The 13,137-nt window shown below is 39.9% G+C and overlaps 1 protein-coding gene and 5 non-coding genes across 6 annotated transcripts; 3 read left to right on the forward strand and 3 right to left on the reverse strand.

Moving 5' to 3' along the window:
* The first annotated feature begins 1,540 nt into the window (after window positions 1-1,540).
* LOC113580638 (U8 small nucleolar RNA) lies at window positions 1,541-1,673 on the forward strand. The gene has a single exon (XR_003410987.2). It is a non-coding gene; the product is annotated as a U8 small nucleolar RNA (small nucleolar RNA).
* Window positions 1,674-1,866: 193 nt separating this feature from the next.
* On the forward strand, window positions 1,867-1,948 carry trnas-gcu (transfer RNA serine (anticodon GCU)). The gene has a single exon. It is a non-coding gene; the product is annotated as a tRNA-Ser (tRNA).
* A 343-nt stretch (window positions 1,949-2,291) lies between these two features.
* trnat-agu (transfer RNA threonine (anticodon AGU)) lies at window positions 2,292-2,365 on the forward strand. The gene has a single exon. It is a non-coding gene; the product is annotated as a tRNA-Thr (tRNA).
* Window positions 2,366-2,990: 625 nt separating this feature from the next.
* On the reverse strand, window positions 2,991-3,123 carry LOC113580639 (U8 small nucleolar RNA). Its single transcript, XR_003410988.2, has one exon. It is a non-coding gene; the product is annotated as a U8 small nucleolar RNA (small nucleolar RNA).
* A 238-nt stretch (window positions 3,124-3,361) lies between these two features.
* Window positions 3,362-5,665, reverse strand: and3 (actinodin3). Its single transcript, XM_035535790.2, has 4 exons — window positions 5,606-5,665; window positions 5,484-5,522; window positions 4,785-4,948; window positions 3,362-4,567 (listed from the first exon to the last, which is right to left on the reverse strand). Exons 1-4 carry the CDS (start codon window positions 5,658-5,660, stop codon window positions 4,238-4,240), a joined length of 588 nt encoding a protein of 195 aa, XP_035391683.2. The 5' UTR covers window positions 5,661-5,665; the 3' UTR covers window positions 3,362-4,237.
* trnal-uag (transfer RNA leucine (anticodon UAG)) lies at window positions 3,466-3,547 on the reverse strand. Its single transcript has one exon. It is a non-coding gene; the product is annotated as a tRNA-Leu (tRNA).
* Window positions 5,666-13,137: the final 7,472 nt, after the last annotated feature.

The raw sequence follows: 13,137 nt of genomic DNA on the forward strand, positions 1-13,137 counted from the left end.
GACAAACACATCCAGTTTAAGCAAAGATCTACAGTGTTGACCCTTCTTTTTTAAGACTTCTGCAATTCGCCTTGGCATGCTGGATACCAGTTCTTGCCTGATTAGTGCTTGGAGTTGATCACAGTTTTTGTTTGTCCACCTTCTTTTTCCTCAATCCATGAATAACGAATGGTATCAAAACACCATCCAAGAGCAACTTCTGAGGAGCAATTGGATGACGAACAACGCTTTTTTTCTGTCATGACGGAGCAACATGTCACATGGCAAAAGTGGAGAAAAAAGTGGATCAGTGCACCTCACTGACGTGACGTGCTGCTTACGCAACATCTGCACTTACTTGGCTCACCCCTAACATGGAACATTAAGTCTAACAGGTCACAGGAATTACGACATCGATCTCACTTCAGAAGAGTGCAATCAAAGGAACAACTAAAATAACTTATCTAGCTAGTAAAGTGTCTGGCCCTGTACCTCATCTCTTTCATCCAACTAGCGTGCACGGCTGTTTACTTCATGTCAAGAGGATTTTTTATTGTCATTCCAGCTATATAGAAGCATAAAGTGAAATGAAATGTTAGTCCAGGAACATGGGGCAAAACAAAACAAGAACATAAGTATAAACAATTAATATGAAATACAGGATCAGTGATACCATATAGGGCAACACAGAGCAGCGCACAACACTGAGTAATGTGAGTGTCCCACAGGATACTTTGACATCATTTTTGCAGATACGCTTATAGCATACAGCAGCCACTGAGCGAACGTCTACTACTTCAGTGCAATAACAGCGTATTTGTTAAATGGAATATGATATTTGTTTTCGGTTTCTGGTAGTGGAGTCTGATGGAAAGAGGGAAGAAACTGTTGCACAGTCTGGTCTTTAACACCACACTGGACCTAATAATGACCAAATATTTAAAAAAGTGAAAGGACTGTAGGAGTAAATAACAAAAAGTGACACGCATATGGAACTATTCATATGAAAACCTATTAACTTGTGTACTATGTATTGCGAATGGAAGCTGCGCATGAATGACCACGTTCGGTTGCACGTGTGTTTTCACGTAACTTCTCACACAAGCATGCGTGTCTGAGCCGATGCTGACGTGTGAGCGTGTCCGACCAATGGTCGGGTTTTACAGCCATTCCCAACGTTATATTTCGTAACAAACACCTTTCAAATGTAGTTTATCCTAAATTCTAGACATTTTAATGCGAGTACATATGTCATAATATGCATTCTGATATACGATCGAAAGCTGAATTACACATTTAAGATTTAGAGCGTTAGAAATTCAGTATTTCGAACTGGTCCAATTGGAGCGCCGTGTTTGTTTTTATGCTAATACGAAAAACCTAAAAAGAAACAGTTTCAATGATCGATATATACCTTTTATCGGCAATTGTTTGTCATTTATTCTGCTTTGTATTAATTATATTGGTTCTGTTTTACATATATGTTCTTGATATATCGCCTCACCATGACTGAAAATACCTTTACGTTTGGTAAGTGCAGACGTCGCGTAAATAGCAAGTTACATCAGTGAGGTATATCCTTACCTGTTGTCTTAGAAATAAGACTTCAGAACATGATGATTGGATTCTATGAATGTGTGATTATATTCCGCATTTATCAAGGAATAGCAACGCCTTGGTGAATCCTGTCTGATTTTTGAGCTGGTTTAAAGAAAGGTTAAGGTTCTTCTTTTAGTGTAAATACTTAAGTCTGATTGTCTGTTGTTTCTCACATGTTCTTAATGAGTTATATTTTCAGTCACGCTGTGTAATATCATATATAACGTTTTCACTCAAAATCAGTATACGTTGTTTTGATATATTATTTACCAAAGATTTTGAGGAAGTGACGAGGTGGCCGAGTGGTTAAGGCGATGGACTGCTAATCCATTGTGCTCTGCACGCGTGGGTTCGAATCCCATCCTCGTCGCAACGTGACCATTTTTCCTCGTTGTAAAGTAACCCAGTAGATGTAAACTTGTACTTCCCAGACGATAGCAAGTAATACATCTTATTCAAATGTTATTCGGTTATTTTTTCGCTTTGATAAATATACAGCATGTAGTCTTCTACACGCATCCTCTAGGAATATATATAGAGCTCCTCTCTGCAGTGTTTACTTAATTTACTTTTTATTTGGTCCGAGCAGATGCCCCCAGGCACCCACTATGGTGTTACTATGGAGTACTATGATGTAGTGTGCAGACGATTATGTATGATAAATAGTAGAGAACATTACATAGAAAAAAGATTTGTTAGGCGGTGCTGTTAATGGCGCCGTGGCTTAGTTGGTTAAAGCGCCTGTCTAGTAAACAGGAGATCCTGGGTTCGAATCCCAGCGGTGCCTTTTGAGTTTAACGCAGAATTTGACACTTTCGCTATATTTATCCGTCGTGCTGTGACATTGAAACTACGTAACGGTGTCGACTGGAATGTCTGAACTAACATTTACAAATGACCAAATGTGTCCTTTCAGTTATGACATACCCAATGTGACCCTATTTTATCTATTTCTACGTTGTGTTGGACCATATATGCTATTAAGCTTCCAGGGTTTATATAGCTTCTAGTTTATATATACACGTATAGTTCTGTATTTTATTTCCTTTCATTGACTGACTGAGGAATCCATTAAGCTGCTATTTTCGGTTTCGATGTTCTTGCTAAGACGTTGTTGGAGAGCACGTTGTCGCCTCCCCTCGACTGAGAGGCGACAGTGCATTTTTAGACATTTTTAGACTCAACGCGCTTCAAATGAAAAAAGCGCTGCAATTGCACAAAGCGTGTTCATCAAGAGGACAATACGTGCGATGTGTTTTCGAAACCCACTACAAACCATTATAAATGATACATTTAAAAGAATACAAAACACTCTAAATCAAAACACAAAGCCACCGTTACCATATAAAATGCTGATTTCCGTGACTTATATTCTTATATGAAGCAATACGTTATACTTATACTACTTATAAAGCAGACAAGATTCATGAAGGTGTTGCTTTTCCTTGATAAATGTTGAATATAATCACAAATTCATAGAATCCAAACATCATGGTCTGAAGTCTTAATTCTAAGACAACAGATAAGGATATACCTCACTGATGCGAAAGGTTAACACTGCGACATCTGCCCTTACTAACGTAAGGGTATTTTCAGTCATGGTGAGGCGACATTTTACGACATACGTTTGATTGTCCATCCCGATTTCGTGTGCCGCGAAGACAAAATTTCCGTTGTGTACAGCGTGAATGCATCTGTATGGAAAATATGTTCACTGAGCAGTATAGTTTGATTATCCAAGGAAGCTTCCAGCAATTGAGGGAACTGTGAGAGGGTCAATTCATTTTAACAAAATGCTTTGATTTCTTTTTTGGACGATATTTCGATGCTTTATTTTGTATGGGAGGGTCGTCACAGTTTCTTGAAGAATTTAATTTAAAAACGTGATGGCAGCGGTGGGATTCGAACCCACGCCTCCGAGGAGACTGGAGCCTAAATCCAGCGCCTTAGACCGCTCGGCCACGCTACCTACACGGCCGTCTTTGAGATATCTGTCATGAGATATCAATCATCTGTCATGAGATATCAGTATTTAAAGATTTAAAATTCTTGTATTTTACTGTATTTTATTATGTTTTACCAGCTGAGTTAACGCCTGTCACCCTAAAGCGGTGGCATTTTAGCTTGGATAACTAACTACCTACCTAAAAACTGGTAGCTACCATTTTATTGAAACATCCTGAAACTAATTTTTATTATGTGTCTTATCAGTGGGAGCCACATGTGTTTACATATTCTTTACAATTTACTTCATAATTTACAGTGGAGAAATAATGCAAGTTTTACTGAAACAAAGTAAGCAGCAGCTAGCTAGTAATTAACTTGTAACTTGTTTGCTACTTTACACACTTCGAGCGATGCTAGCCTGGGGTGGATTAGCATAAAGGTATGGATTGTAAAGGTCCCTCCGGTACTCCTAAAGATCCTAGTCTGTGTGTGTAATCTGCAAGTTCCGCGTATTCGCTGGACATCCAGGACTAGCGTTGTGTCCACTCGTTTGCCATCTACATGACAGCAGGATTGTTTGGGAGTACTGCTGAAGAGACACTTCCCTTCACAGGCCTGGGGAGCCTCAATCAAGCAGTCAGGGTTACAGTCACACTTCATCCTTTTTAAAAAATTTTTTTAAATTATGGCATTTTTGCGGGGCTGCGGGTGTCTAGGTCAGCATGGGTGGAGCAGGAGCTGCCCCGAGTTTACACCCTGGGTGATAGCGTGGATCACAGGCAACAGGAATTGCCCCAGAGGGTAGATACACTATATGAGGCTTACAGAGGGGGTCTTTGGGATTGCAGAGGTGCGTAACATCTGGAGGCTTGGTATGGGCTGGAGGCGGGGGCTTCGTGGCTGGGCGAGGCAAAAGAGATTGGGTGGTCTTGGGAAGCCGGAGCCCAAGAGCATTCTGGTATTTAGATGCATCAGGGCCATAGACGTGCTCTAGATGCCGCATTTGCTGGTACAGCATTCGGATCCTGTCAACTTCGTAGAGCTGTTAGAGAGCAGGAAAGCAGATGATGAACTCAGGTGTTCAAATTCAGGGCAAACGCTGAATGTGCCTGTGTTGGTGCCCTCCAGGACTGGAGTCAGACTAGAGTCAGACATTGTTTGGCAATACAACACCTCAGATTAGAAGATGCTTGCACCCACCCCAACCACAAACAATTCACAGGCAACATCGCTTAAAGTCTGAGAAGTCTTCCACTGACCCCCTCGGAATGGCCGATGCTGCTGTAGAAACGGTAGTAGGCCTGGAAGTTAGGGTCCTTGTGGTACCACTTGGGGTCAGCATTACGCTGGGGTCGTGAGTGTGTGAGGAAATTATGGGCTTGGGATGAATCAATGCTCACAGTGTCCACAGTGGGCCTGGAAACTGAAATATAGCGCATCACTGTACATAGCAAATTCATCAAATTCAAAAGTTAATTTCAATTAACTCTAGTTTGGATACATGAAATAACTTTGTCCAAGGAATTTTAGGCATGTACTGATTTTGACATTAATAGGAAAATTATTTCTAAAAAGTTATTAAAAATTCTTTGAAATTATACAAGGTACCAGCTACACTGTACAGCAGAGAACATGTGAATATGAATGTAATCTCACAAAGCAATGCTGATGTGAAATTAATTTAATAGTATTATTTTTCACTTCTTTGACCTTTTTATTTTTATGAACTACTTCTTGAAATGTTTTTACTGATTGCCATGCACACCCTGAAATTTCATGCACACATTAAAATGTCCTCCCAAAATGCAATTTGTATTATTTTTATTAAAATGATTAGTATTACATTTAATAAAGTTAGTAGTATTAAAATGTAAAATACTACCTTAATAAAGTTAGTAATATTAAAATGACAAATACTACCTTAATAAAGTTAGTAGTATTAAAATGACAAATACTACCTTTATCAATGATCTTTAAGAGTGAGGTTGTCTGTAGAACTAAATGAGAGGAAATTATTATTAAAGTTACGCAAACAATTGTAACTTAAAGTTACAGAAAAAAAAAAGGTTGAATAACTTACTTGGCAATATTAAGATACACGAGAGAGCCCCAAATATAAACTTTAAGGAGGACATCTTTGATACCTGCAGAAAGTTATGAAACTGATTCTATTAGTGTTACATAATATGAAAATGATTATATTTCCTATGAAGAATAGGTGCATATTGCCAGATTTATGCCACTGCATGAGTAGAAGCAGTATGGTCTGTTGTGATAGTTGTTAAGTGATGGCTACTAAATTGTACTCAGTCATAACTGTAAGTTGCTTTGGATAAAAGTGACAGCTAAATGCCATAAACGTAAATGTGCTATGCATTGTTACTAACACCTGTTCTTATAGATCACCTACAACTAGAATCAGTGACTAATAGGTTTTCCAACTGTTACCCACCACCGTGCGTGACTCTTAACATGAACACAGAGCCCAAATAAACCAAATAGAAAGTCCAGATCTTACCTTTGCCTATGCTCCTTTATCAGTATGTTGGTATAAAAGGGTAGAAAGCCTAAATACCTGAAAGTGGAGCACTGATGATTATGCTCACTATTCTTATTGGCTGTGGAAGTTGGGTTGCTCCTACCCAGTAGTTAACACTGCCCACTTCTGGGAACACAAACAGGGGGCAAACTGTTTGTGCCTCATTAAACACAACCCACTTTACACAATAAGAAAAGCCAGACTTCAAACAGATCTAAAACACTATAAACATATTTTAAAAGTATCTGCAGCCATTTATGAGAATTTCTGAGATCACAGATCTCTTGCCTATTCAGTTCATTGATGCAGTGCAATAGTCACTATGTTAGGCCTCGCTACCCACCGTGATGCCGTAAACATACAGAGGTGGATGCTGTGGTTATTAGCGCACACGATTCCGTCCTGCCTGCTGTCTGGTCTGACTGATTGTTCGGATGTGTTTTAACAGTTAACGGTTGTGCAATGGCCCCTATCTTTACAGGATGAGATTGCAAAGCTTCAAAATCCAACCCTTCTCCCCAGAGAAACAGCTGGACGTTCAGACTTAAACATCTGGCCTTGTGCTTAAACAAAGAGAAATCCATTTTTGGTATATACTCATATAATTTAATCACGTCTTCTGTGGCACTTGTGTTGTGCAAATCAAATTCTTAATACGGCTATGCGTAGTGGATTAAAATGACATTAGAAGTATACGTAATGTATGTACAAAAAACGAAAAAGTCCATGGGCATGGTGGAGCACATGCGTGATCCCGAGTTGAATGTAGAGATGGCAGAAGGAAGTAAGAGGTTTCACAAACAGGTGTGACTGCAGATACCAGGAATGCAAACCTGACCCACGGCAAGGGTTGCTTATGGTGCTAATGACCCACTGCACTGGGTTAATAACAGTGATCAAATAGTCTCTTCTAATAATATGTCATGTACAATGCTCTCTTATTAGTTTCATCCCATGCTTTGCAAATATGCATTGCACCCAGCAGCCTTAAGAACAGAGGGGGCAGTCAGTTGATTTGGTATAGCCGAAAAGCTCTAAATCAGAATATAGACTATAGGACCAGATCCCACTAACCTACAGAAACAGACCTCTGTTTGGTTTGAAAGATCAGCTTTATGAAACCATAGAATTCATAAAAATAAATGATTCAAATGGAATCTAAAAGGCACTTCACTTGGAAAGGAAAGGAATCTTGGTCAAGGTGGTCCATATATAATATACTTACCGACCAGGATGCCTGTATGTTAATTCATTCAGAGAGCAAACCAGGCTATAAGTGATGTTTTTTCTAGATGCTTTAGAACATTCAATCAGCCATTTTTTGCCACTGTGATTATTTTCTGGTCAGATAAATGTGGCATGCATATACCAAACACGTCAACACAGTAGGACAGCTTTGGTCTGCTCTGAAACCATGTCAGCACACGGACTGGTGTACACTTGTCCTAACCTGTCATGCGAGTGGTAGGTGGTTTTTCTTTGGTGAACTGACAAGAAACATTTCTCTATTTGTTTGTGCACCTTGTAATGGGCATCTATATTTCAAACGAAATCTAATCTATGTCCTCACATAAGGGTATTCATTCTTGTGCTTTTCACAACTCTTGATTTTTTATATTTTTATATATAACATTTCAGATGTGTTTGATTACATGAATTGTTTAATATACACTGCCTGGCCAGTCACACACTCTAATGTTTCATTGGACCACCTTTAGCTTTGATTACGGCACGCATTCGCTATGGCATCGTTTCCACAAGCCTCTGCAATGTCTTAACATTTATTTCTGTCCAGAGTTGCATTAATTTTTTCCAAGAACTTGTATTGATGATGGGAGATTTGGACCACTGTGCAAAGTCTTCTCCAGCACATCCTAAAGATTTTCATTGTACTCTGTGGTGGCCAGTCCATGTGTGAAAATGATGTCTCATGCTCCCTGAACAACTTGGAATCTTGGAATATGCCCGTGCCAACAGGGAAGAAAAAATCCATTGATGGAATAACCTGGTCGTTCAGTATATTCAGTTAGTCAGCTGACCTCATTCTTTGGGCACATAACATTGCTGAACCTAGAACTGACCAACTGCAGCAACCGTAGGTCATAGTACTGCCCCCACAGGCTTGTACGGTAGGCACTAGGCATGATGGGTGCATCACTTCAGCCGCCTCTCTTCTTACCCTGATGTACTCATCACTCTGGAACAGGGTAAATCTGGACTCATCAGACCACATGACCTTCTTCCATTGCTCCAGAGTCCAATCTTTATGCTCCCTAGCAAATTGAAGCCGTTTTTGCTGGTTAGCCTCACTGACACGTGATTTTCTTAAGGCTACACAGCTGTTTAGTCCCAATCCCTTGAGTTCCCTTCGCATTGTGCGTGTGGAAATGCTCTTACTTTCACTATTAAACATATCCCTGAGTTCTACTGTTGTTTTTCTACAATTTGATTTCTCCACACGTTTAAGTGATCGCCGATCACGATCATTCAAAAAATTTTTACGTTCACATTCCTTCCTAGAAGATGATGTTTCTCCACTGTCCTTCCACTTTTCAATAATGCGGTGGACAGTTCTTAACCCGATTTTAGTAGTTTAACAATCTCCTTAGATGTTTTCTCTGTTTTATACATGCCAATAATTTGACCCTTCTGAAACAGATTAATATCTTTTCCACGACCACGGGATGTGTCTTTCGAGATGGCTGTTCAACAAATGAGAAGCTACTCACTGCATCAGTTAGGGGTAAATAACTTGTTGCCATCTGAAACATAATCACCCATGCAGTAATTATCCAATGGGAGGCTCTTACCTATTTGCTTAGTTAAATCCAGGTGGTGACCTTTTTTTTGGGCCAGGCAGTGTAGTTTGCAGCTGCATTGCTACTTTGTTTTTGTTTTTGTTTTTTTATTGTAGCTTAGAGATTCATTTTAACTCAGGCCTTCTTTAGTACCACAGTGTCTTGACTGACTGATTAACTTGATTATCTCACCAGGAGAAATGCTTCTTGGACAACTCACAACTGCATCATACAATCTACTATCATTGCACTCATTAGTGACATAACAACAACTGCAAGAAAAGAAAAACATCCGCACACACATAACTCACCTAATAAAACTGAGAAGTGTAACAGATCAAAAAGTTCAAAGTTTGGTTTATTCGTCACATACATAGTCATACACAGTATAACTCGCAGTGAAATGGTGGAGAGTGCTCTGTCCAAACTGAGGAAAAGAAAACAGGGGTGCATAGAGAAATATAGATATTCTCTATATGTGAAATATATATATGCAAAGATAAATATATATATTCTATGTATGTACAAAATATATTAACAATGTATGTACAATATATGTATATTGTGATTATACACACAATGTACAATGTATATGGTTGTGTATATATGTACACAATCTACAGAATGTACAGATCCATTTTGTATAATAACATATCTACAGTTGTTGTGTAACAATGTAATTGAATATAAATATATATATACAGATATACAGTTATGCTACATGGTGGTAGTGGTCCCCACAGTTTATCAGTTTCCCTGATTCAGGGCCTGAATGGCCTGTGGGAAGAAGCTCCTCTTCAGCCTCTCTGTCTTGGTCTTCAGGGAGCGAAAGCCCCTCCCTGACCTCAACAGAGAGAAGAGTCTATTGTTGGGATGGGTGGGGTCCTTCACAATCCTCCTGGCCTTGGTCTGGCACCGCTTGTAATAGACGCTCTGCAGGTCAGGAAGTTTCGAGTGAGTGATGCACTCTGCTGAACGCACCACCCTTTGGAGTGCTTGTCTGTCCTGCTTGGTGCTGTTCCCAAACCAGACTGTGATGTTCCCCGTGAGGATGCTCTCGATAGTGCAGGTGTAGAGGTTCCGCAGTACCTTGGAGGGCAGTCTGAAGTCCCTTAGGCGTCTGAGGTGGTAAAGACGCTGACGAGCCTTCTTTGCCAGGGAGCTGGTATGGCGGGACCAGGACAGGTCCTGCGAGATGTGAACACCAAGGTACCTGAAACTATCTACTCTCTCCACCGTGGTTCCACTGATCCTCACAGGTTGGTAGTGCCGCTCCTGCTTCTTGCTGCAATCCACAATCAGATCCTTTGTCTTACTGACGTTTAGGAGGAGATTATTTTCCTGGCACCAGTTTTCCAGGTGTTTAATCTCCTCCAGGTAGGCCCTCTCGTCGTTGTCCGAGATCAGACCCATGACAACGGTGTCGTCAGCAAACTTGACAATGATGGTGGAGCTGGAAGTGGCTGTGCAGTCGTAGGTGTGCAGTGAGTAGAGCAGGGGGCTTAGGACACAACCCTGAGGAGCTCCAGTGCTGAGGGTGAGGGTGGATGAGGCGCAGTTGCCCACCCGTACTGATTGTGGTCTGTCTGTTAGGAAGTTGGAGATCCAGTCGCACAGGGATGTATGCAGTCCTAGATCCCCCAACTTAGTAGTGAGTAGGGAGGGGATGATAGTGTTAAATGCTGAACTGTAGTCGACAAATAGCATTTTAACATAATTTCCCCTCCCTGTAGATATGAAAGAGTTCCTCAGCCTATTCAGTCTACACACTGGCATTCTAAATCTCCTGCTTGAAAGGCGAAGGTTATGCTCTGGAAACAGAGCATAATCCAGATCAGAAATAATCTTCTTGCCAGTCCAATAGCGGACTGCTCATAGATTGCATTAAGAGAGGAATACTAACTACCTCCAATGACTATCCAAGCAGTTTTAACACCAATGACTAATTAGTTCTTTAGCTGTGTTGAAAGATCGCCAAAGCAAACTGAAATGTCCTATTTTAGAATGCTCTCTAGTATGGCCTTATAGAACAGATTCATAAGCTTCTGAGACACTCTGAAGCTTCTGAGTCTTCTCAGAAAAATACAATCTTTGCTGCAGTCTGGCAGAGAGATACTCCACATGCATTGACCAACCAATTACTTATAGGATGAGACCTGAGGTATAATATTATTGTGAATGAGCACCGGTCTGTGTCTCCCAATTCTCTTTGGGCCAAAGACAATCTCTTTTGTCTTCTTAACATTCAGATCAAGGTGGTTACTATTACACCATTCCACAAATCCCTGAATCAAAAATAATTTGTAAGGCTTCCGTTTTTCCATGTCAAGTTCAGAATTGTGGTATCATCTGAAAACTTAAACAAAAAATTATCCGAGTGCATACGCCAACGATCATTATTGTAAAGTGGAAACAATAATGCGGAACTAATGCACCCCTGCATTACATTTACATTTACATTTACATTTACGGCATTTGGCAGTTGCTCTTATCCAAGCAACTTACAAAAGTGCTTTGTCATTTACTCATAGAATATATCCTATCCAGTACAGTAGGTTAGAGTTCAAGATACCAATTAACTTAATATAGGAATCACTGCTGATGCCTAGAAGTGCAAAATACATATAAGCTCTATCTCAGACAGCAATCAGTGAAATAAACAATAAGTACTAGAGTTTCAGTTAGTCAACAAAGGAGCAGTGAACATCAGTGCAATAAACAATACCCTACAATACGTAGTTTGAAAAGGGGCTCCAAGGGACTCTGCTGTTTGGACAGCAAGCGGACGTTTGTTCATCTAGGAGCCAGAACACAGAATAGTCTCGATGCTTGTCTTCCATGAGAATTGAATCATGGTATTTCAAGCCGAGCTTTATTCAAGGTTCTAAGTACTCGAGGTACGGATTGGGCTTTGACCATTGACCTCATGTATGGAGGGGCTGGTCCATTTTTGGCTTTGTAGGCAAGTATCAAGGTTTTAAATCTGAAGCTACTGCAAGCCAATGAAGGGAGCGCAACAGCAGAGTGAAGTGTGAACTTCAGAAGATTGAAGACCAGTCGTGCTACTGCATTCTGTAGAGGTCTGATGGCTCTTGGAGGAAGACCAGCAAGTAGCGAGTTGCAGCAGTCTAGCTTTGAGATCACAAGACACTGCACAAGCACCTGGGCAGCTTCCCGTGAGAGAAAGTGCCGAATCCTTTGCATGTTACGAAAGAGAAACAAGGGAAGTAGATCTCTTGAGGTCATCTAGAACAGAGTGGAAGGAATGGGATCCAGTGGACATGTAGTCGGATTACTGGAAGTCAGGAGTTGAAGTTTTGTCTGCGCATTAGGCTTGTATTTAAGGTTTTCACATCTGAGAGACATCCATTAACTTTAACCTGCTGTGTGCAATTTGATAAGAAAGAATAATACTACCTTACAATAAAATAATTAATTCTCATATCTTGCATTTTTGTTGATCAGCAGATGGAGTTGCACTGTAATAAAAGCAGAACTAAAACCAATAAACAATATACGAGCATAAACTGTGTGGTTATCAATATGTTTTAAAATCATATGCATCAGGTTACCAATAGTATCATCCCTGTCCCTTTTATGCCTGTATACAAACTGAAAAGGACCTAAAATACTGTTGACCTCTGCATTAAGTTTAGAGACAATACACCTTTCTAAGCACTTTGCCAAAGCAACAGGTCGGAAATGATAATTTTCTTTCTAGCAAGTTTTTTTAATGTATTTATTAATTTATTTGTTTTGAAACTGGAATAATGATGGAATGTTTCCAGATATTGGGAACAGGGACTGTACCATAAACTGATCAATCACTAATACTAATCTTGAGCTCATCACTCTTCAATTTGTGATCATACTCCTGTGCAGAGGGAGCATTTCCTAAACTGAATCAACAAAAATGTATTTAATTTATTAGCTTTCCACACCTTATTCACTGTACTAACACATCTCCTTCTTGTATCCATATTACTCATAGCCTTTAATATTTGCCACAATTCCCTGGAATTCTTAAAATAACACTCTTCTTTGATTTTCTTTTTGTACGCATTCTTGGCCTCCCTCAGTTTGACATTAAGCTTTTTTCTGAACACTCTTCACCTGACCATGGTTATTCTTCATAAAAGCCACCTTTTTACGATTGATACGATCCTTAATTTCCTTTGTAACATAAGGCTTGTCGTTAGCGTAAACTGAAATAACCTTTTTGGGAGCACATTGTCAATGCAATAATTCATGTTATCAGTAACGGCCACTGCTGCA

The sequence above is a fragment of the Electrophorus electricus genome, chromosome 19, assembly GCF_041902795.1.
Source record: "Electrophorus electricus isolate QZ-2024a chromosome 19, ASM4190279v1, whole genome shotgun sequence".
Taxonomy (NCBI): domain Eukaryota; kingdom Metazoa; phylum Chordata; class Actinopteri; order Gymnotiformes; family Gymnotidae; genus Electrophorus; species Electrophorus electricus.